Below are 23,772 nucleotides of genomic sequence, written 5' to 3' on the forward strand. Positions count from 1 at the left end.
GAGATTAGACTTCACAGCAACACAAGTAGATAGCATGGTAATAGTATGTATTAGTTTTTTAGAAAAATGTGGCGTTCTCTCATGCTTTTTTTAACACATAATAGTAACGGAGTTGGTTTTCCCGATTGAGATTATTAGGGAAGGGTTAGTCTTTTTGTCATGAATGTGGTTCTGTAGCCGTTTTCAACACCTTTTTCTTAACCTATTTGTAGCCATACTTAAGATATTAGCTATGGAGATTCAAATATAAAGACTTGTGAGACATCATCTCACATAACTAGTAATGGTATTATTTCCATTTTTTGCATTTATTTACCATTTTCACATGTCAAAACTCAAAATTATCCAACAGTAAGTTTGATGTGCATTCAATCACCGCAGCAACTCACCATGCAAGAAACCAAGCTAGCAGTTTAGCACGTCACTTTGCTATTAAAGAAGATGTCTCGATTGATATTAAGATAGTTTCTACAATTTCTTCACAATAACGAGTTTAAAACTGCCAAAATTCCTTACAAATGGGCAATAAGGTAAAATACCGACCCACAATTACACAATTCAAGAATACAGTTTGCTCACTTTTTGGCATAACTGATCGCCATTGAGATTTGAGGAGTGATCTTGAAGTCTTGGAGAGACTGCATTGCAGTTGAGGATTGATTGTCGTCATCAAACTCTACAAAAGCAATACCTGGCTTTGCATTGATCATTCGGACTTCCTTAAAACCCGGGAATTGGTTGAAGAGAATCTGTAGCATGTCCTCTGTTGTATTGTTTGGCAAGTTCTGAACAAAGAGGATGTTGTTTGGTGGCATCGCTTCTCGTGTGTTTGACCTTCCATTTTGGTATGAAGCCTACACAAGTTGCGAAATTCAACAGATCCACAATTTTAGTAATGGTACTGGTTAGTAATCAGAGAGGTGGTAAAATAGGTGGGTTGGGTAGGAGGCTTTGGTATTGATCAAAACAGGTTGGTTTTTTTAGATTTTGACCCATAACATTTTTGTCCAGACTTTTTAGATTTTGTATGACATATATCAGAAAAAGAGTTTTTTAATAAAAGAGACAACTTCTAATATAATTTCATTTTAGATTCTTTTTATTTTACTCATTTGACCTTCGAAGATAAAACGTAGTAAAACTGGCAACATTCAATGTTTTCGTTTTAGCTAAAGAAACATCATTGTACACATTTGACACTTTAGAGATAAAACATAACTTAAAATCCAAACCATTTAAGTTAGTTGGTCCAAATTGCCATCTCTAAACCACATGGGATGCTAGGTAAAAAGAAATTTAGTAGAGAGTAGATCAAACCGTAAAGACACTTTTGTCCCATTTGATTAATAAAGTGTAAATTATTACCGAAAACAATAATATTACAATGATAATCAAATTTTTGAAAAAAAACTCTGCTGTAGTTATAGTTTTTAGTTTAGCAATTTGAACATGTCCAAACAGTGAAAAATCTTGGGGCAACAAATGATTTAGGATGTTAAATGCATTATAAATGGCCTTTGCCGCTGTTAAAAAGGACTTTGCAGGACTTTTAAATAGTTTGAGATAGAATACATCCCACATCAACCCAATTATTAGATGGGTTTTATTGTGTCATCTCTAGTAAATCATGAAGCAGTACTCTAAATGATAAAAGTTTCAAGAGAGATCGCTTTTAATGAACTTACAGCAGGGGCTCCATTGTTGTCGGCTCTTACACCATTAGTAGCCTGTGGAGGATCTCTCTTCTTTTCAGCTGCATATGTAGGGAAGGTTAATATGAAAACATATAAAGAAACCATAACCCAATGGCTTAAAGGATAACATCGCCATAACAAGCTTTCATCAAGAAATTACAGGGAACATTGCAACATTTAGCCATTCATGTAGTTCCTTCCTTATTGTTTGTGGTCTGATAACTTCTTTAAATTTAATTACCTTTCAGACTTTCAGTAAAAGACAAAATGCACAAATCATGTATGTTTAAATCACTATGACTTACATAAATTTGAAAAATCTTTTCAGAAATTTAGATAACATATTCAAAATGACTATGACTTACTTTTTTCCTCTTGTCTCTTTCTCTTATCTTTTGGAACAAACGTATTATCTGCTTTCGCAATACAATCAGATTTGCCTTTAGCATATTGGATACGCTACATTACACCATGGTGATGTTAGAAACACTATATATAATAGAAAATGAGGTGAACATACTAGACTTAAAAAGCGCCAAAAACAGGAAACTTTGCATTAAAAAGAAAGACAGTAATCCTTTATAAAATAAACTTATATGTGTGTAAAACTTTTAAACTATAACGAGAGTATTTTCCAATATAGAATTACATTATAGAAGTTAAAAATGCAGTACGAGTTTTGAACGTCTCGAGAGACCTCTACATATGTAGTTAGTGTTTGTAAGCTCACCATAGGCTTGTCATAAAACGGAAAGTTTTGCATCTGGCGAACTGCATTACTAGCAGCAGTAACTTCACTGAAAACAATCCATGCTTGCCCACGAAGTTTGACCGTCTTCAAAGCAACAACATCCAGAATCCTCCCATACTGGGAGAACAAGGCATAGAGAGATCTTTTCAACTCTGGTAAACAACAAAAGAGGTGATTACCAATTTACCATCACAGATTTATAAAGCAAGATGGCTACTTCTATATGCAAATGATAACAATGAAAGTAAGTATCTGCATGCATAGGTGAAGACACTTTCCATAACATAGATCATGTATAAAAAGGGAATCCACATGTTCAGCTTCAAACACAGTTCTGTGAGTTTGCCCAATCATTAAAACCAAAAGTACATGTAGCTGTACATGTCCAATCCGTAAAAACCAAAAATACTCTATAAACAGTATTTCAGTATCCAAATTGACAATCATTTATGATTTTTAGAATAAAGGCTCATGGTTTTCGAGCTCCAAAAGACTGGAACAGTAAGATAAATCAATAACCATTTAGGCTTTAAGTACAAAACATTATGCAGAGTACTATTACCATATTGATTCTATCATAGATGGATTAGACGCTTCCTATTGGATCATTTTTAAAATAACTTTATATCTTTCACCTGAAGCATATATTTCCTACAATCTTGTGCTACTACTCATGTCATGTATGCAACTATGTCATTTTACATAATCCATTTCATAACTGGGAGCTCCATAAGTTCAACAAAATGTCTTGTGTTCAATCATGGATGAAATTCTACTAGAGTAAAAATCCTGATATACCTAAGACTATTTCCTTGTCATTTATGCATCTACTTTCTCTAGAAGACATAACCTAAAACAGAATAGTACTTAATGTTACATACATGTTTACTCTTCATTAAGTTAAAGTTAGTAGGGACAGTTCTGCTCTTTGGGTAAAGAAAGAATCAATACAACTAATTCATTTAAAAAATGTGAGCTTGATTAACTTTTACATATCTTGAATGCTTATACTACCATGATGTTCGTTAAGTCAAAACTCCTTCCATTTCTATCTTTAGTTGTAATCCACAAACCACTGTAACGAAACTTTCTTGGCTTAAAGTCCTATGATTTTCACATTTAAGCTGCCTCTAGCCTATCATCTTATGAACCCACAGTGATAAAGTATAAACAATTCAAATAACAAATCTAACAAGAGCTATTTATCTATCCTTAATCAAGCTTTAGCTTAAAGTTTGTCTTCACCATCAACTCCTTTATTAACAACCAAAATAGAATATCCAGTTATCCACAAGAAATTCTAATGGTAGCTATTTATCATTAAACACATGATTTACAAGCCTCACTCAGTCTTCAACATTAACTACGTCTTTACTGACAATTAAAAATAGCATATTCAAAAACTTATAGCATCAACAGAAAGTTAAGATCCTAAAAGAGCTGGACAAGAATTACTATCAACTAAATCAAGAAGGTGCATGTTCTTATTTTAGCCGTGACTGCCTATTAGATCATGCATTATGAGTATTGAGGGGGAAAAAAAAAGCTCAAAAAGCTCTGTTTTAATCAGGGAATGTTTAGGTTAGCCAATTTCAAAAAAACTTAAGCTTGTTGGCTTACATTATTAACGAGAGCAAGTACCCGCGCGTTGCGGCGGTGAGATGGTGGGGTGATACCTAGGTCATAGAGTATGATAGGTTATAGGAGTTAGTATGATAGTCAAATGCCTTAGCCGTACGGGCTCCGCCCTCGGATTTAAAATTTTGTCGAAAGTATATCGAATGACATCTCTAATGAAAGAGCATGAAATTTTAAGAACACACATACAATTTTTATAATTTATCGATGTACGGTTTTTGAGATAAAAGATTTTGAATGAATTGGAGGAATAAATGATTTATGGAGGAAAGAGAAAAAAGATGATTGGTTGAGATTTGAGGAGAGAGAAATGGTATTATAGTTATTTTAGATAAATATAGAATAGATAGGAGGGGCATTTTGGGGAAGTACTTAAAATCAATATTGAAAATTTCAAGTTCAATGTTGAAAATCTAGGGAGAATCTACTTTATAATATAGTATAGATATAGATAGGCGCATTTGAATAAACACCCTCAACTTATTGGCTTACATTATTAATAAGCGCATTTGAATAAACACCCTCAACTTAGGCTTCTTAAAAAACAACTTTTTTAGCCAAATAAGCTAAAACGCAATAAGCATTGGGTGAAAAATAAAAAGAAAGAGGAAGAGGGTAATGGCCTTTAGACTACACATGAGCAAAATGCCATGTAATTAAGCTAATCATAACACCTACTACCGGCAATATCTAGTTGTACTCTTATCACTTCGGTATACTTCAGCTTTAAACTCCATTGACATCTAAAAAATCTACTAAAAGCAACAACTCCAATACCTTCCTTAACTTCTCATGTGAAACATAAATTTAACCTTTTTCACTAGATACCGTGTCAAAATGCAACGAATTATCACCAAATTGCCGATGTATGTAACGAACGGTTTTTTTATTACCTTTCGATGTTAACAAACTACTATTTCAGTTACCGATATATGCAAGTGACCTTCAACTAAAATGGTGAGGTATCACCATTTTACCTGTTATGTGTCACTTGCATATATCGGTAACTGAAACAAAAGTTTGTTCACATCGAAAGGTAATAAAAAAAACCGTTCGTTACATACATCGGCAATTTGGCGAATGTTCGTTACAGTCTCCTCATACTATCATTAATAAAAATACTCGTATATTACGAGTAATAATTAACTAATATCAACAATTCTTATAATTCTAATATAACTTGCAACCTATAGATACAACTTTACACACCTTATATATACACAAAAACACTACTAAAAAAAATAACATTTCAATTTAAAGTAGTTCTAATAACATAAAATTAACTCTAAAAATTTCAATAGATTCATAAATTTAGAAAATAATTGAATTAGATAAACTGAAAAATACCTTCTTTTTTGACTTTTTCGTTGAGATTTTTAACGTAAATAGTTTGATTAGGAGGTATATCTGCAGTCAGCATCTTCACTTCCCGATTTTAATCTGTGTTTGTGTTTTTTTCCTGTGTGCAGGAGAGGGAATGCGAAAAGGAATTTATATGGATTCAAGCCCTAGAAATAAAATTAGAAAGAAGTTATGTGAAGTTGTATTAGACTACCCTCTAGTTTTAAGTAATGTTCAAATACACCCCCTATAAATCTTTATTTTCTCGTTATAACTTTAGAATGTTTTTACCTTTTACGCTACTAAAACAAAGTCGTATTTGGTTCATGATGATTGTATAAATGTATGTGAACTATTTATTCAAAGTCATCAAGGCAAGACCATAAGAATACATGGAAGTTTTAAATTTGTCTCTATCTGATATAACATTGAGTATTTTGCAATGACATTACTTGATGGTTTACAACCTGGTTATGTTGATATATGATGATTCCAGATGGACAATAGGGTCTTTTTTGTGATATGTTGACGCAAAAGTTCAGTGGCGTTAGCAAATTTAATTATTGTATTGTTATGTCAGTGTCACATTCAGATTATACTATTAATACATTGATTTTTTTTTTTATCCATAATAAATCACACTGATATCTAATAATTATACACACGTTGTGGCTTTCTTCATATCGGGCTCTATCATGCTACCACCACACCATGAAGGTTATGGGGGTGATATGATGTGTACCACGACATGATCCCTCGTCATTGTATATACTATATGTCTATATGACTATGACTATGATTATAATCTTAATCTTAATCTTAATATAAACTATAAGACAGTTGAACTATTGAGTAATTAACTAATCAAATCACTTAATTTCATCAAATTGACTATCGCTTATGTCATCATTTAGATTAACTATAAATTAAAAATCTCAATAATCATTATCCAAATATATTATTGTATTAATATTTATATTAACTTGTATAAAAATATCATTAATTTACACTTTTTTGTTTTCCATCAATAATTTACACTTTTAGTCCTAAATACTTAATTTATGTTTATTTTTAGCCATAACTTGAGAGGATTTTTTAAAATTTACAATTATTTAATTAATTAAAAAAATTTCAATATATGAAATATATTGTCTATAAAAAATTATTTCAAAACCTAATGACTTATTAACAAATGTTAGATTAGATTTTCATAAATTATAAATATTAATATTTAGCTTAATATCTAATGTAAACACAATTTGTACTCTAGATATATATTTCAAACATAATAACAAATGATGATATACAATATTTTTATCCTAAACACAACAAGAATCACAGAACATGAGATAATCACAGAATAACACACGATATACAACAGATGTTTACTAGACTATTAAATCCAAATCAATATGAACTCATTCAAGATTTATTCTATCTCTCAATCAAATAGGTATATAATATTCTCCTTTTTTATATATTAGTTTTGCGCATTAATGTTTGAAGTTACAATTGTCACTCAAATCAAGAGTCTTAATTATTATCAAAGAATATGAAAACAATCCTAATTGCTATCTAATTATCATTGGACAGGTGATTGAAAATAAACCTATGTGTGCTATGGATTCGCATCATGATCAAGTACATATACTTGAATGTCAAGTACAAGATCACAATCATGTTTATATTTTAATTCTTATTTATCTTTCATAATAATATCACATTATGAGTACAACTGGTTTCAAAAAAATTATTATAAAGAAATTATTATAACATGTGGCTTGTGGAATGACTATGACAAATAATTCCATTCATATGTCTCAGCTAATAATGACAGTGATCCAATTGTGGTACTGGGCTAGGGTTCCCTCCAATACCCTAATAATGATAGTGACAAACCTATGATTACTGTATAACAACTTGCAAAGTATAACACTTGATACGTATATCTTCAAAATTATAAACTTTTATAACTTAAATGTATCTATATCTAATATTGATAATATTGTAAACCCGTATCCAGTATTGGACACGGATCTAAAATTTAGTGGTAATCACTAAAAGTAACAAAACTATAATATATATGTATTTATGTGTTATTTTATTTAAAAAAAATCTAATATAATAAAGATGTATAGATGAATTGCAAAAAGAATGTCAATAGATCTCTAGATGACCCATGCATGAAAATTATTAGGAGATTTCAATCCACCATCAATAATATGATATAATTGTAAAATATTATTAGTTAAATCTATAATCTTTTATAAAATTCTATTTTAGGAAATTCATCATTTTTTTTAATATTCCCAAAATACTCTTAAATAACTCTAACAAATATATTTAAAAATGTTAATTTTTGTACCTTATTATTTTTTTGCATCTAATCGTCTACTTATATTTAAAATGATAACCATAGTTAGATATCTCATTACTTCATCTAATGAAAGTAACCTAAACTATTTATATTATCGTTACAACATCGTTATAAACCGTTACCGCTGCAATGCGCGGACACTCTCTAAATGTAATAAACTGGTCCTAATACCTGTATGATGTACGGTAGCTATATAAATAGTATCATAAAGTAATTCGAATATGCCTTATACATGATTTGTGAGTATGAAATAAATAGTGGTTAAAGTAAACCGATGATTGAAGCTAAGTTATAATAAACAGTAATGATAAATATAACATATATTTAGTTAAAGTTTTGGAATTACCTTAAATTTTTAAAATCACATCAAAATCGAAAATTGTAAGCATAGAGGATGACGACAATAACCTTATAATTTCAGATCGTAAACTCAATTTTTTGAAATTTTCATGTTATTAAATTATAATAACATGTGTTCTGTATGTATAAAGTTATAATGTGTTTAGTATATATAATCTTAAAGTTAGAGTTTAACTCTAAATCTTATAAGGAAATTGAATCTGTTTACAACTAAAAAAACTAATTTAATAAGATTAATAAATTAAAAGGACATGTGTCGATCAAAAATTACGTTACGTGTCGTTTTAAAAACATCTCAATTGTGTTTTAGTATATTGATAGATAGATTGATATGTAAGACTATGGATGTATATAATAATGTAATTAGACTGAATTAAGGAAACCGTTTGACTTGTAATGTTTTATCACTTTTATGTTTCCATATTGCTATTTTTATTGTTACCGGTTCCCTTTTTTCTCTACTAGATTGGTGCTCGCGCAATGCAGCGGTAACGACAAAGTAAATATAATTTCATTGCGATCGGAGATGTGATCAATTGTTGCATGGGATATGAAAGGAGGGAGGAGGGGGACAGATTTTGAGTTAGGGTTTTTGTTATGCATTTCTGCGTGAGGAAGAGATAGATGTTAAATTTTTTTAAAGGCATTTTAGTAACGGTCTATAACATAGAAATAAAGATGTATTAAGATGGAGGGTAAATGTGTCATTTCAGGTTCTTAAAATTAAAGGGGGAGGAGTTTGTTTTATAAAGGAGTATAGATATAGATATTAGAGGGAGGACCGGAGGAGCTGAAATTACTGTACCTAGGGCTGTCAATTACAACCCAACAAAAAAAAATCAGGTTAGGGTTGAATATTTTTGACCCACCAACCCATCAACTTGAATTTTTTCAGGTTGGGTCCGGGTTGAGTTGTTGGGTTGTCAGGTTAACCCCCCAACCCGATATCTTTAAAATAATAGAATTTTATATATTAACTCATACTCCACATTAAACAAATCCATACATCTCATTCTCATTTTTTATATTTCTAACCTAAAGTAACTTCAAATCTAAAATAAGAGGTGGATTCAAAATTCTGTGAGATGATAAGTGATGTAGGATGAAACGGTAAGTTTATTAACATTGTGCCAAGTACTAACAATGCCCTCATATTTTTTCTTTTTAGTACCCTTCGTCTTCAGCTTACACCATCAATAATAAACCTTTATATTGGTTGATTTATTCCATTTTATATTAATATATATTTGTTTATCAGGTCACACAGGTTGGGTCATGGGTTGGTGGGTTGACGGGTTGTGGGTCATGGTTGAAATTTTTGACCTGAAACTGTTAATGGGTTGGTGATATGTCGTATTTTATACCCATTTCCCACGGTTTATATAGTTAAGTTAGCATGTTTAATGAGTCGTTTTGTATATATTTGTTGCGTTTATGGTATTTGTTAGTGTTTCAGGTTGGTAGCAGATACTTGAGCGTATTTCGGAAGAAAACGACATTCTTGGAGTGAAATAAGTGCTTACGGATGATTTCCGGGTCGTTTGGATGAAGTTTGGTGAAAGTCAACGAAAGTCAAACCTGGAATCAAGACAAGCTGTGCAGCAGCTATAAAACAGAAGATCCAAGCTGCGCAGCAGCTGTAAAACAGAGGGCCGAAGCTGCGCAATAGCTTAGTAAGCTGCGCAGCAGCTCGTCTAGTGGGTTTCCAGCAAAGTCAATAAAAGTCAAGAAGTCAACTGCGGTCAAAGGGAGCTGCGCAGCAGCTTAAGTTCGATTCTGCACATGATTTTTGGGAAACAGATAAATAGTTTGTTTTTCATTCCAAAACCCTATGTGTTACATTTTCCAGCCGTTTTGTAGACCCTTTGAGGAGACTTTTGATCAGATTTCTCATCTTTGAAGATCGATATTACGATTGGATTATTCTCGTTATTTCCGTTCAATTCTTTGTACTCGGTAACGATGAATTCCTTCATTCTGATTTGTTATTTGTATTTCAATATGAGTGGCTAATCACCTTTTCATCCATCTTGATGGAGTGAGACATTATGTAGGGATTGCACAATATTTATTAATTCGAGTGATTTGATTTAACATTTTGTCATGAACTTAATCTATTAATTCTTTGTTATTCAATTATCGATTGCGGATAATTTGTGCTCATTTTTTAGTGACGACTAGGATTTGGGTAAAAGTTATTTTGATTGCTTAGCTAGAAGCATTTGGTTCTATGACGGGTACGGTAGAGGGTAGTCAACATTTGATAAGAATTGACGGGTTGACGGTTGGGTACAATCGATAGGCAAAATTGTTATCTGAAATGACCAAAACAATTGTTTAACTAGGGAAGTTATAAAAAGGCGTCTCGGGGTACCGGTCTTAATAACGAAACTAGTTTATACAAGAGAGTCGAATAAGTAGTTAACTTGACGGGTACGGGGTTAACGATTAATTTGAGTCTCGGTCATTAAATCACTAGATTGAATTTGAACTTCATCAAATGTGCAATCCTAACATTATGTTGAGCGAAATCAAGATGGGTGATTTTTAAATTCTTGTTTTAAACTACAATCTCTTTTTCGATTAATCCTTTGGGATTACTAATTTTCAACTAACTACTTGCATCGTGGCAATTCGGCCACAAAACCCCCCATTTTACTTGAATCATTAAACGTTTTTACAAATGCTTGTTTAAGTCCTTGCGAACGATCTCGGCTTACCAGTTTTTCACTATACTGCATACGATCAAGTACACTGCCTGTGAGTGTGTAGTTATCAGTATTATTCGGTAAATCGTGTTATAAATTTAAAGCTAGATTTCGCACATCAGTTGGGTTAAGGTTGAAATTTTACAACCCACCAACCCGAACCCAAACCCATTGAGAGCCCCAATTGTACCATCAAACAAATACCTGGCTAATAAACAAAGTACTCCGTATTTTGATATCTCTTTCTCGTGTGTTTCCTGTTTCGATATCTTTCTATAAAAACCGAAGTGGTTTCAGGAGTTTGGTCGAATATATTGTTAGGGATCTTAAGTACATCTAACAAATACTTTGACTAGACTAGGGGTCGTTATAGGGCGTATTCGATCAGCTTGTATATATGTGTTTGGGTTTTTAGTTGAAAACATACAAATACGTACGATCAAGCTAATAACTACGTAGAATATTAAATTAGTGTCTTACAAATTGTATAATTATTTGTAAGGGTTTAAATTCCAACAATAATATATGGCGATAATCGCAACAGCCAGGTTTGATGAATTAGGTACCCAAAAGAAAAAGATCAAGAAGTCAGAGAAGGCTGATCATCATGAGCTTATTTCTCCTAATGATATAATAGACTACGAGATCTTGCCAAGACTTCCAGCCAAGTCCGTATGTCGTTTCAAGTCTGTTTCCAAACAATGGAAACGGTCTCTATCGTCACATATATTTGGAAAGATGCACCAGTTCCATCACATTAACAACAACATACAAAAAACATATAAACTTCTGTTACTTGACAAGCCCCGTGTAGATTGCGGAGAACCCCTCAACGACGGTTCATCAGGTACTGTCGGTTTTAATCTACTAGAAGAAGCTGATCCTAGATTTGATATGGTTTTAGCAAGCTTGGATGGATTAGTATGTGTAGCCTCCTCCAAAATCGTCAACAGTCTAGCTTTATGGAACCCGTTGACCCGTGCCTGTTACAAGCTGCCACCTCACCCCAAAAAACATTTCTTTCCCTATCATCCTCGTTTGGATGTCATTGGTTTCTATTCGGACTCCTCCAATGACTATAAGCTTCTGTATTTGGTTTCTGAGACTGCCACCTCCAACGAGGCATATATCTATTCCCAAACATTGAATTCATGGAGAAAGATTGAATTTGTCATTGGAAACTATGGCGAGCCTTACTTTTATTACAACTGGTCGCAAGCTACCTTGTGTGACCAAAGTCTATACTTTTCGGTGAGACGCTTTCATCTTGAATCCCTAAAGAATGATCATGATTGCATTATTTGCTTTGATGGGAACACAGAAGACTCGAGGATAATACAATTTCCACCTCTTCCAAGTGGCGCAACATGTCCCCATTCAAGTTTAGTGGTTATCGATGGATGCATTCACTTGTGTGTAGCCTACTACACCACAGATTACGTAATGTTTAAAAGGGGAAATATGTGGAAGTTGATCAATGGTGATTCGTGGGTGGAGGTGGCGTTTTTCCCAGGCGCCCCAGTGCCTTTTTCCTTGGACATCCTAAGTCATGATCCGCCCAACGTTTGCATAACTAGGAATGCCCAGGATAGTTGGCTTGCGATTTTGGAGGGTAACAACAACTCATTTAAAATAATGAATATGGAGGAATTCACATTAACAGAACATTCTCTTTCTTCGTATTCGGCGTGTTCGTTGATTACACATAGCCGGATTATATATGAAGAGACCCTTTTGTCCCCCAATCCTCCTCATCCGTAGGTTTTATTAATTTGTTTGTTTCGTTAATCATCCTACTTCAGTGTTACATGTCGTACTTAGTTACCACACATTTGCTTTCTGTAGATACGATATCTGTTAGGTTTCTTATTCATAGCATCTGTATTTTACTCTCTATGTCATGAGCTTTTTCAGTTGATTGTGAGATTTTAGGGTGACTTACTTCTGCGGATTGTGTTAGTGGACCAAACAGAAACATGGTAGTAAATATATACGATCACATTTCAAAAGAATGCAAATTAAAATAGAATTTTGGGAACATCTTGTACACCAGCAAAGCATTTTCAGATAAGAGTATCAATATGGTCTCCTCTGTAAAAGAAAAATCATTCATTATCTAACAAAGTTATTTGCAGCATCATCACGCCTAGATAATACAAAGTTTTAAAGGATATGCACCTTAGGTTAACAATCTAGTATCATATTAAAATCGACACTCATAAAACTGAACGAATTTATAATTAGAAAGCAAAATTTACATCTGGGGTAAATATATATGAAAGCGCTTCATGATCTTCTAATTGATCAAGTAGACTTCTTTGGGTCATCGTTTTCTTGAAGGGGATCAGGGTTATTCTTTTTCTCCATGACTTCTTGTATTCCTTCTTGGTAACCTTTTATGAAGCTCTTCAATGCATCTCTATAAGCAGATGCTCTGGTCATGTAAACCCGCTGCAAAGCTGGCCTAAGGGTCTCCATTCCACCTCGAGCAGCAACAGCTGTCATCATTGGATCGGTGCACAATGTCAACAAGTTGGTAGGAATTACCCAAATATTATGAACATCACACTAATGGAAATGGGGAATGGCCAAATTTGATTCTTTAAAGGTTAAAAAACAAGCTTATTTGAGTTGTTTTAAAAAAAGCAGACACATTCTTGTGAATGCAGAGTAAACAACATACTTGACAAAATTGATAATTTTAGGCAAAATGTGTCAACAGATTGTTTCAGATGCAACTTGTTCCAATAAATTTACCTAGATCCTCCAATGTAGAAGGTTCTGTTTCTCCGTTTGAACCCGTCGCTCCATCGGGTTGATCACCTGTATTTTCCTTTTTCTTGTATTCATTTGGTCGCAGCTCAGGACCTATATCTCGTACCCAACTTGCAGCATAAAGTCTAGTTGCTTCCTTCATCACCTGAAGAAAGATTATGAAACAATCAGAACACCCAAGTAATTTGAGAATCTAGATTTCAATTACATGTCCAGAATAATCCTTTCACGTTAGAGGTGGCAATTTCAGTCGATTAGGACCGGGTCAATTCAGGTTGTATATATTTGTTAAAGGTTGATCAAACAGGTAAAGTATATAAGATTGGTTAATACTAAAACATGTGAAATGGTTCAAAAAGTGGACAATATGTATATAAATGCTTACAATGTCCTAACGCGTCTTATTTAAAAGAAAGTATAGAACTCTTTTAGTAATGCATGGTATAGTTTATGTAATCGTGTTTAATAATTCATACCATAGAACTAACACCCGGAGAATGGAGTTGTTAGCGTGTCAGCCCAACCCTACTCATAGGCCTTTACCCACTCCGCCTATTTTGTCACACATACTTCATGACAGCAAAGTGAGATCAAGTTACAAACAATGTAGGCAATCTATTTAACTGGAAAACTATAATAGACAAATGCATTGACCATTCGACATCCTCTAACCGAGCTTGTTTTTTGTTTTTTTGTAACCACAAAGAGTAATTTGAGGGAAAAAGTGTGTATTACTTAAGAAGTTGTAGCATTGACACCCTCATTATTCAATACATAACACCTTCACTATAGCTTTATAAGATGCAATTCATCGACATTAAAGTACACGATTTCAAATTCCAACAATCTATATTCGACTCACTAGAGATACAAGATTAGTAGATGAATTTTTAGGTATGATTCTAGCTAAGAGAAGAAGACTCACCAGATATCGTTCTTTCCAAGTTAGCTTTCTCCGCTTTTTAAAATGAGGAGGGTCGGGTAAAGATGAAGGGAATGCAATTTCTTTCAAATCATATCGGACATAATCACGTAACTTCCTATAAACTACCTTCACCTTCATTCTGATCCTTGAATCACCACTAACAAATCTGTACACAGCCCTCACCAAATAAGGGAAAAACAAATATAACTACATTGAAAAGAAAACATGCCGAAGATAAATGCACTAAACATGACCCGTGTTTATATATACTTGAGAAATGTATTATACTTATAGCTTTGGTTGTAAATTATTTACAAATATTTCTAGTCCCAGATACCCAGCCGTGCTTGGCCAGCCAAAAAATAACCGTCTTTAGCACGATGAAACTCGTTAACTTCAACGCGGAAGGCTACATACTACACAGTACACATTTTAACATAGGTATATTTCCATGGATCTCCCAACAACAACAAATAAGTTGTAACAAAAACAAAAACAAAATTGAAACCGAAATAGTGCGGGAGCCTGTATTGTCACAAAGGCATTACATCAAACACCTTGTGTGCAATATTTTAAGAAGATAACAATAATAATAGCCTTTAACAAAAACACCCATTTCATCTTTACACTATGAACAATTCCTGAGCCATGATAGTCCGTAGATACATACACATATACATACACATATACATACAGATAACAGTAAACCTTTGGGGGGGGGGGTCATTTAATATATAAAAAGCTGAAATAGGTGTAAAAATGATTATAAACAATGGAGAGATGTAAGAAATTACCGTGGAGAGATGGATGGTGATTTAGAGATGGAGAAGGTGATATTTAGTGGCGAGTGATTTTTGCCGTTCACCCGAATAACCTTCTGAAAGTGTCTTGTAATAGTATAGTTTCATGCGAGTACTTCAAAACACCGTTATTTTGTTAACTTTTTTTTTTATATGTATATTATTTTTACATTTACCATTCTTTGTTTTTTTATTTACGGTAGAAACCAGTGTTGTACACTTCTATCTATACTGCCTATATAAATAAACTATTCTTTCTCCATTTAACTTCCTAATATACTCTCTACATTTAAACTACTTCCACCCATTTTATCTATGAAATTCCAAAATTACCCTTAATAAATAACCTCACAATTACCTAAAACCCCTATTGTTATAAAATCCCCATTAACTCTAAAATTATTGTTGAAAGAATTGTTACAGATAAGAAAAAACATCTTAATTGTCATAAATTATATTACAAAATGTTTAAACAATAATTACTTTTTTATAACTCACGAAATTACGAATCAATTATGTCCTTTATATATTCATATTAAACTTTAATCTTTGACTATTTATTTTTTTTAATTGTCTTGGTCTACTCCCCTACAATTGTAAGTGGTTATTTTTCATGGTTAGTGTTTGCACTTCATTATTTTTTGCACCTAATACGCGACTTATTTTTAGAATGATATATATATGGTTGAATCCTGCATTGACGCATCACATGAAAGTAAATTAAACGCTATAAACCGTTACGATGTCTAAAACGTTATAAACCGTCGCCGCTGTAACGCGCGGGCACCACCCTAGTATAAGTTATACCCGGCCAGATATCGATCGGGTCATAAACTTTAACATTTGAGCCCTTGATGAAAAACACGTGATTATACAATACAACTATAAATCTTAGGGGACCGAACCGAATAACCAAAAACCGAAAAACTCCGAAAAAAACGAACCGAAAACCGAATCAAATGGATTGGTTTGGTTTTTTTAAAAAAAAAAAACCAAACGTATCGGTTTGGGTTTCGGTTTCATATGTAAAAACCGACCCCTAAAACCGAACCGAAATCCATAAATATTTAAAAATCTATTAATATTTATATGTATTACTCTCTCCGTCCCAATTTAAATATCATACTTTGACATTTTGGATCTTTCGTGCTTAACTTTGACCGTCAATATTTTTGTTTGTGTTATATAATATTTGATATAATATATATGATTAGATAGGGTTTTAAATGTATTTTACATTGATATGATTTTCATCAAGTAATATATAACATAAACAAAATTATTTACGGTCAAAGTTATGAAAGAAATACTTGACAAGTCAAAATAAGACATTTAAATTGGGACGGAGGAAGTACTAATTTTTACGAGTATTTTTATATTATAAATAATCCATATATAGTGGTCTACCATGGTTTGCATATAATATTTCAGATCTCTATTTCTTCTTGTACAAGAAGAAATATATAGTTTGCAATGTACAATCAGTATTTTAGCCATTTGATAAACAAATAAACTATATTTTAATTCCCTGAGTAAAACACAATGCTTATTCTTACAATCCAAAATAAACAAACACAATACAGAAAAAAATGAAACTTGATAATTACGTATCAACCATTTGAACTTTACAAAAATATACTGACTATAAAAATGTGTGATTCACCTCTACATTAAAAAATAATAATATAAATAAAAATAAAAACGGAAACCAAACCAAAAACCGACCAAACCGAACCGAAAAACCAAACCAAGCCAAAACCGAATCCAACGGATTTTGGTTTTCAAAAACCGAAAGTATCGGTTTAGGTTTCGGTTTTAGACCAAAAGCGACCCAAACTCATCCCTAATAAATCTTAAACACACGAAATATATAATTGTAAATTTTTTTAGGAGATAAAATAAGAAGTACAAAATTTTGATGGTGAAAAAAAACTGTTAGTGTTATGAATTCTAAAAACAGTTAATTCATCAAACATAAAACTTTAAATGGTAAAAGAGAAACTAAAAGATTTAATAGATAAAATATGAAGTATTTAAATCTTAAGAAAGCAAGCTAGCGGACAAGCTGCTAAGCCAATTATAAACCCTAGCTTCACTGACTCACTGTTCATGTGAATTCCTTTTATATAGGTTATAATTTAGTTTTTGTGGGATATTATTGCTCTTTTATCCATTTTAAAAATATATATATTTTTAATAAATTTTGACAAATTCTAAATAGTTTCATAGCCAACTACCGTAATACATATCATTTATTTTAGTTTTAAGCGAATATTATTCATAGTAAAAATTTATAAGCCTTAAATTCAACAAAAAATTTTCTTTTCATAATTATCAATATGATATATATTTTGTTTGTATTTGCTCTCCACTTATTAGGTATATATCAAAACTATGATTTTCAAATAGATGACATCGTGTAAGTAAAATAGTTGCTTAGACTGTCAACGTAGTTTCAAGAATACATTGAAAAATCCTCTTTGCTTAGAAGTCATTAGTGGCCTTTTATCCTTCTATTTTTCATAAAAATAACATCTCATTCACGGTTGTTTATACATAGTAATATCACCCAGGGGCGGATCTATATATACTTTATGGGGGTCAATGGATCGACCACCCTTACACAAAAATATTTTTAACAAAGCCCATATAAATTTTTTATGGAAGCTCCTTACTAATAATGGACCCCCATTAGATTTGATCAAGAAAAAAAAGAAACAAGTATCATCTTTTTTCGTTTTCTTAATTTGATCTGATGCCGATTTTAAACATAAAGTGCTGCATTTTTGTTTTCTCCAGCATACATTATAGTTGCTATTTGCTTGAGTTCTTCTCTAGTCCGGCATAAGTTAATAAGAAAGAAGATAGGTATATTGTTTCATTTGGTGTTTAACCTTTTTATCACCTTTGGTGCTTCTCATCGCATATCATACAACATCCACCCACTCACATCATTGTCAACAGGACAACTATTACCAAATTCCGCTAGACATAATGAATGTAACCATATATTTTATCCGAGATACAAAAATTACTTATTTAAAAGCTTACTGGAAGGCTGAGACAAGATAATAGCATGAGATCTAAGACTTATGAGTTATAACTTTGAGCCTGTATATAAAAACATATACAAAATAACTTCTCTCGTACTCGTCCTACCATAATTAGATGTCAATATGTCATTGTTGTTGTAGCCATCATCGTCCCGATCATATCTCATCATTTCACATTTTGATCGATATAAATTATTAAACCATTCAAAAGAAAACTCTAACTAAGCAACACTAAATTATTAGGCAAACCAGTCCAGCCCAGTCCAGCCCAACCCATATTAACTACTTCACAAAATTACCTCTTTGCCCTCATCATTTCCATATTCCCCAAACCCACAATCTCACTCAGCCGTCACTAGCCACCTTTCAAAATGCTCCGTTCACTTCTCCGATCACTCTCCACCACCACCGCCTCAAAACCATTACTCCCCGCCGCCGCCATCACCGCCGCAAACTCTCACCTCACACATTCCAGAACCTTCGCTACTAAAAAAACAAAATCAAAATCCTCACCACAATCATCCAAAAGCGACAAAAAATCTCAACAACCGAAGTCAAAATCCAAATCAAAATCGGAAGACATAACCGCTGCATCTTCCGTTGATGACGTCACTCTTGACTTCATCTCAGATGATAAAAATCGGAAACGGTTACTTGATGAAGATGAAAGTGATAAATCACTTGACATTGGACCTAACGGCCGTCCGTTATTTACTAACGCCGTTAACTTGTCTCAACTTAATCGAAAAGATGCTTGTAGTTATATCAATTTTAGGTATTTCATTTCATTTTATTATTATTATTTTTTTATCTTCTGGTAATATATATGTTTTTTATATATGTATAGGTATATTGCATTTTGTGAAATTGAGTATTGTAAATATAGTTTGTGTGCTTAGTTAGTTATTGTAAACAGAATTGAATTCTTGAGAAACTCTTAAAATTAAGTAAATCCGAATTGTGTAGCACAAAAATCGATTTTTGCTTCAAAAATGTGACATTTTTCATTACATTTTTTTTTTTGTGGATGCACATTATGAACTTTAATAAAAAATATGAATGGTAAACAGTTCCCAAGAATTATGCCGCATATCTTTATTTTATTTTTTAAGATGGTTATCTCGGTTAATAGTCCCATCTCCATGTACTACTTTTTACTCCAACGTGTAATGGGGGCATTTAGAACGTTTCTTTGGTTCAATCACAACGGTAGTTAACGAGAAAGCTAATTTATCAGTTGGTTGGGTCACCATCTGAGCTTTTAGGTTTGGTGTGGACTGGTTTGGGTTGCCGCAAGTTTTAGTCTTTTTGTAATATGATACCTAATTACCTATTTGTATCTACTGAGAGCTCAACTCGTAGCATTGAAGGATCTAATTGTGTCCTTGTATGAGGCCTGCAGTTGTGTGTGATGATACTGTAAATACCCAGCTGAAACATTAGGAATGGAATAGTTCTAGTAATGGATTATCTTATGTGGTAGCAGCTATCATCATCATTTTCTTTTTCCTGGTGAATAGTAGGAAAAAACTGGAGGAAATGCTGCCAGAGAGATGGCCAGCGGGAATGGTGAAGGAGTTTGATGAGTCGATGAGAGAAGCATTGCTTGTTCGACACAGTTTCTTGGATTTACGAGATAACTTTAGGCGCCTTGTAGATCCACCTTTGCAATCTAGTAATAACAAAGGTTTGGTTTTAGCTTAATGCTTGTATGAAACATATGTTGTTTGCTGGTGTGTCCATAAATTTTGTGTAGGTCATCTTCTTTTGGGTTAAAGTACTTAAACTTTACCAATCTATTATTTAATAAGATAAGATACATGTAATATTGATTTTTGTATATGCCGTGAAAATAATAGCTACATATGAATCGAATTTATTATTCAAATCAAACATGATCTTGACATGTATCGGGCATCAAAATCTCATTCTAATATATTGTGAACCATAGTAAATAGGAAGATGGACTTCAAAAACATGTGAAAGCACAGTAAATTTAAGTAGATGGTTGTAAATACACACGTTCAGTTACGAAGGCACAGTGTATGTTAGTTAATCATATTAAAATATTGTAATTTGAGTGCTAGGAGTCTAGGACACTCTGTCGAAGGTAGTCATGCTTTGATGATTTGTAATCATTGCTAACAATATGTTCAATTGTGTGTATAAGAATTAGTAATTACATAATCTTATACTTAATATTGTGTAGATGATATAATAAAATTTCAGGTTTGAACCCTCAGAAGCAAATAGTACTGGATGGTCCTGTAAGCTGCGGAAAGAGTATTGCTCTTGCAATGCTTGTTCAGTGGGCTCGTGAAGAAGGTTGGCTTGTACTGTATGTCCCAGAAGGTCGAAGTTGGACTCATGGAGGACTTTTCTACAAGAACCCTGAAAACGGTTTGTGGGATACCCCAGTACAGGCTGCCGACATCTTGCAGGCAAGAACACCATCAGTTTTACTTCAATTTTGTACTCTACGTACTCTTTGAATACTTATGTATTATAAATTTCTCTCTCTCTCTCTCTCTCTATATATATATATATATATATATATAACCTACTATTGAAACATGTTTTCGCTCTCCAGGATTTTGTGAAGTACAATGAATCATCCCTAATGAAGCTATCTTGTAACATACTTGATCCTATACCACTTGGTGAAGGTGCCGGTGTAGGGAGGACAAAGGACAACACAGATTTTATCGATATGCCTGAAGGTTCAACATTATATGATTTGGTTCAGCTGGGTATTACTAACACATATGCTTCTGTTGGAGTGGTAGTTCGTTTGAGAGAAGAGTTGTCACTAGTTAAAGATATACCTGTTCTTTTTGCAGTTGACCAAGTGAGTTGGCCTCTTTTTATGTTGCAAATTTAATACTTCATGATACCTCTGACCAAACCTTCTCTTATGTGCCACTTGTAATCAGTATAATAGTTGGTTCACATTCACGGAATTTGAGGAGCCAGTGACCGAACGCTCTTTCAGGCCTATCCATGCTAAAGAAGTTGCCACGGTTGGTTGGATTTTTTTTTAATTTAGTATAAATGTATAATGCATTCATACAGTTTTTAGTGATTTTATACTTTCATATTGGGCCGATATTAGATGTTTCACCTATCGTATGTTGCTTTATGTTAATAATGAACCTACTAATCGAGGTGCACTAAAAGAATTGTTGGATGAAGATTCAAGTATGGCATTTTTTTGTTTTGCAAATTTGTTTGTTTAATTCCGAGTTGCTAATGGAATAATAGATTACAATGTACTCAATCCTACCCGTATTGCCTAATTTTGTTGTAGCAGCTTTCTTTATTTGCTTTTGGGAGTCCCTTATGGTTCTCCATGTATATAGTTTGTCATGTAGCTTTTAAGAATTATGGAATTAGTGTACTCTGTTGGGGTCGTCTACTTGCATACCGTATATGGTGGGTATCTGGATCTGCGTCTTGAAAGTAATTAAGTGATACTTAACAAGCAAAATAGATCATAAGGTGTTGTGCAGTAATGTCTAGATGTACTTTTACGCTTGAAATTGTAATATCAATTTTGATGTTGCATTTTTGGAACTATATGATTTGTCCAAGAATGTAACAGATAGGTAATTATACTGTCATTTGAGAATCAGTTTTATTGTAACTGGTATCATACTGATTATATAACCATTCAATAACTAAACAATCAAGAGCAGTAGGCTGCTAAATGAGAAGTTGATTAACATTATGACAGCAGAATCGTATGTGTGTGTGTGTATGTATATATATTTCACGTGAATGCATGATACGAGTTGTAATTTTTTTGTCAATATTATATGGATTTCTTCGTTTCTGAAGATATGATAAGCATGTATTCACCAATGGGTAATTGTTGTTTCTGTTTCTAAAAACATACATCATTGCTTTGATTTAGTGGCATGCTTAGATTTTGGCTCTCAGCTTGTAGTGATTAGTGTCTCGTATCTGTCTCTTTTTAGGTAAATGCTTTTAGGTCTATGATGCATGACAACATGATGGTTGGTGCTTTCTCTCATTCAACTGCGGTTGGCAAGCTAAGGAAAGACTTGCCAGATGTTCCGGCAAATGCTCGTGTGATGTTTCCTCGCTACACTCTAGAAGAAGCTGCTGTTGTGTCTCACTATTACCTGAGGTAAGTCCCATCTCTAGAGGTGGCAATTCCTGTTTGTCTTTACATTAAGATTTAAGACGTGTCTTTTCTGGTTGTACTTCATTGGTCAAATTAGTAAAAATATGAAAACTCAGCAATTAAGGAATTACTTCAAATGAGTTGAACATGTCAAACTAGTTGAGGATTGCCCAAATTACATTCAAATGCTTATAACCTCCCATATTCTAGCAATTTAACTATATATTTTTAGTTTAGTTTTTGTGATCATAGTCAATACAATTTATATATATATATTTTAAAATACACAAAATGGGTTTCCAGGGTCAACTGTGGCACATTTTGACCCACTTGGAAGTTACCTGTTTTTGCCCAAGTCCATTGTTACCTGTTATCTTTAGTGTCACCAGTAAGTAAGTGCAATGGCCTTGTAGTTTCTTTAGTACTATGATGGCATGTAAAGAATAATTTTATGAAGAATGAATTTTGTTACCCTAGATTTGTCTATCATCTGCTTTCCGCTCCATATCACATATTCTTATATAGCTTATTGACAATTATCCTTTTCTGTAACATCCTCTATTATGAAAATACATGTCTTAAGCGATTGTTCTGGCACTCAGCCACATAACTAAAAATCTTCTTTGCTTTTGTGACAGGCAAAGACTAGTGCGACGTGAAGCATTTTCAGATGAGGGATGGAAGAAATTATATTATCTTGCAAATGGAAATGGATCAGAAATGAGATGGTTGCTTCCCTTCATGAGGTGATCGGAGAGCCAACGGAGGTTTCGTACATGTTAGCTTTGCTTGCAAGGAAGCACATACATCATGGAGTTATATCCCATTGCTTTTGTTCTTCTCTGGAACTGAAACGTAGTCGGCTAGAATATGAAGAAAATAACACCGCCTTTTGGGTTTTCTGAAATGGCCAAGAAAGTTTATCTTGAGCACTATTTTGTGTTCATATAGTAGGCTAAAGTAGACAGCATATGGCAAGATTAGATTGAATCCGAATGTCGCTCCCGGAGTTTCCATGTTTTTGTTGGTGTTGTATTTAGGAAAAGAGACGAGATAGGCCATTTGGTTTTAATTGCAAACACATGTTATACTTACATGTATTTAAAACTCTTTTTGGCTTCAGTTGCCTTTACTGTCGTTTGTGCTACTGATTATTATTTGCATTTTTTTTTTTTGATGTAATTGCAAATTTTAAAGCCGACG

The 23,772-nt window shown here is 33.0% G+C and overlaps 4 protein-coding genes across 4 annotated transcripts; 2 read left to right on the plus strand and 2 right to left on the minus strand.

Annotated features, from left to right (window-relative positions):
* Nucleotides 1-425: 425 nt before the first annotated feature.
* Nucleotides 426-5,583, minus strand: LOC122607591 (U2 small nuclear ribonucleoprotein B''). Its single transcript, XM_043780599.1, has 5 exons — nt 5,431-5,583; nt 2,425-2,597; nt 2,060-2,153; nt 1,686-1,753; nt 426-854 (listed from the first exon to the last, which is right to left on the minus strand). The coding sequence occupies exons 1-5, from the start codon at nt 5,501-5,503 to the stop codon at nt 576-578; spliced, it is 687 nt and encodes a 228-aa protein (XP_043636534.1). The 5' UTR covers nt 5,504-5,583; the 3' UTR covers nt 426-575.
* A 5,811-nt stretch (nt 5,584-11,394) lies between these two features.
* LOC122609285 (putative F-box protein At2g02030) lies at nt 11,395-12,630 on the plus strand. The gene has a single exon (XM_043782339.1). The coding sequence runs from the start codon at nt 11,395-11,397 to the stop codon at nt 12,628-12,630; it is 1,236 nt and encodes a 411-aa protein (XP_043638274.1).
* A 333-nt stretch (nt 12,631-12,963) lies between these two features.
* Nucleotides 12,964-15,480, minus strand: LOC122608336. The gene is made up of 4 exons (XM_043781432.1): nt 15,364-15,480; nt 14,570-14,735; nt 13,627-13,789; nt 12,964-13,367 (listed from the first exon to the last, which is right to left on the minus strand). The coding sequence occupies exons 2-4, from the start codon at nt 14,705-14,707 to the stop codon at nt 13,174-13,176; spliced, it is 495 nt and encodes a 164-aa protein (XP_043637367.1). The 5' UTR covers nt 14,708-14,735; nt 15,364-15,480; the 3' UTR covers nt 12,964-13,173.
* A 3,258-nt stretch (nt 15,481-18,738) lies between these two features.
* Nucleotides 18,739-23,691, plus strand: LOC122607114. The gene is made up of 7 exons (XM_043780030.1): nt 18,739-19,197; nt 19,943-20,109; nt 20,652-20,863; nt 21,013-21,270; nt 21,356-21,442; nt 22,400-22,572; nt 23,208-23,691. The coding sequence occupies exons 1-7, from the start codon at nt 18,794-18,796 to the stop codon at nt 23,317-23,319; spliced, it is 1,413 nt and encodes a 470-aa protein (XP_043635965.1). The 5' UTR covers nt 18,739-18,793; the 3' UTR covers nt 23,320-23,691.
* Nucleotides 23,692-23,772: the final 81 nt, after the last annotated feature.

Source organism: Erigeron canadensis, chromosome 7 (genome assembly GCF_010389155.1).
Source record: "Erigeron canadensis isolate Cc75 chromosome 7, C_canadensis_v1, whole genome shotgun sequence".
Lineage (NCBI taxonomy): Eukaryota > Viridiplantae > Streptophyta > Magnoliopsida > Asterales > Asteraceae > Erigeron > Erigeron canadensis.

Bases quoted from the DNA above. Each gene is read 5' to 3' on its own strand.
- LOC122607591 (XM_043780599.1), bottom strand. From the start codon at position 5,503: ATGCTGACTGCAGATATACCTCCTAATCAAACTATTTACGTTAAAAAT. The intron at 2,598-5,430 runs GTATTTTTCAGT...GTTGTTTACCAG, and splicing joins CGAAAAAGTCAAAAAAGAAG to AGTTGAAAAGATCTCTCTAT. The intron at 855-1,685 runs GTAAGTTCATTA...CAACTTGTGTAG, and splicing joins ACAACAATGGAGCCCCTGCT to GCTTCATACCAAAATGGAAG.
- LOC122609285 (XM_043782339.1), top strand. From the start codon at position 11,395: ATGGCGATAATCGCAACAGCCAGGTTTGATGAATTAGGTACCCAAAAG.
- LOC122608336 (XM_043781432.1), bottom strand. From the start codon at position 14,707: ATGAAGGTGAAGGTAGTTTATAGGAAGTTACGTGATTATGTCCGATAT. The intron at 13,790-14,569 runs GTGAGTCTTCTT...ATCTTTCTTCAG, and splicing joins CTTGGAAAGAACGATATCTG to GTGATGAAGGAAGCAACTAG. The intron at 13,368-13,626 runs GTAAATTTATTG...CAATGATGACAG, and splicing joins TTCTACATTGGAGGATCTAG to CTGTTGCTGCTCGAGGTGGA.
- LOC122607114 (XM_043780030.1), top strand. From the start codon at position 18,794: ATGCTCCGTTCACTTCTCCGATCACTCTCCACCACCACCGCCTCAAAA. The intron at 19,198-19,942 runs GTATTTCATTTC...CCTGGTGAATAG, and splicing joins TGTAGTTATATCAATTTTAG to TAGGAAAAAACTGGAGGAAA. The intron at 21,443-22,399 runs GTTGGTTGGATT...GTCTCTTTTTAG, and splicing joins ATGCTAAAGAAGTTGCCACG to GTAAATGCTTTTAGGTCTAT.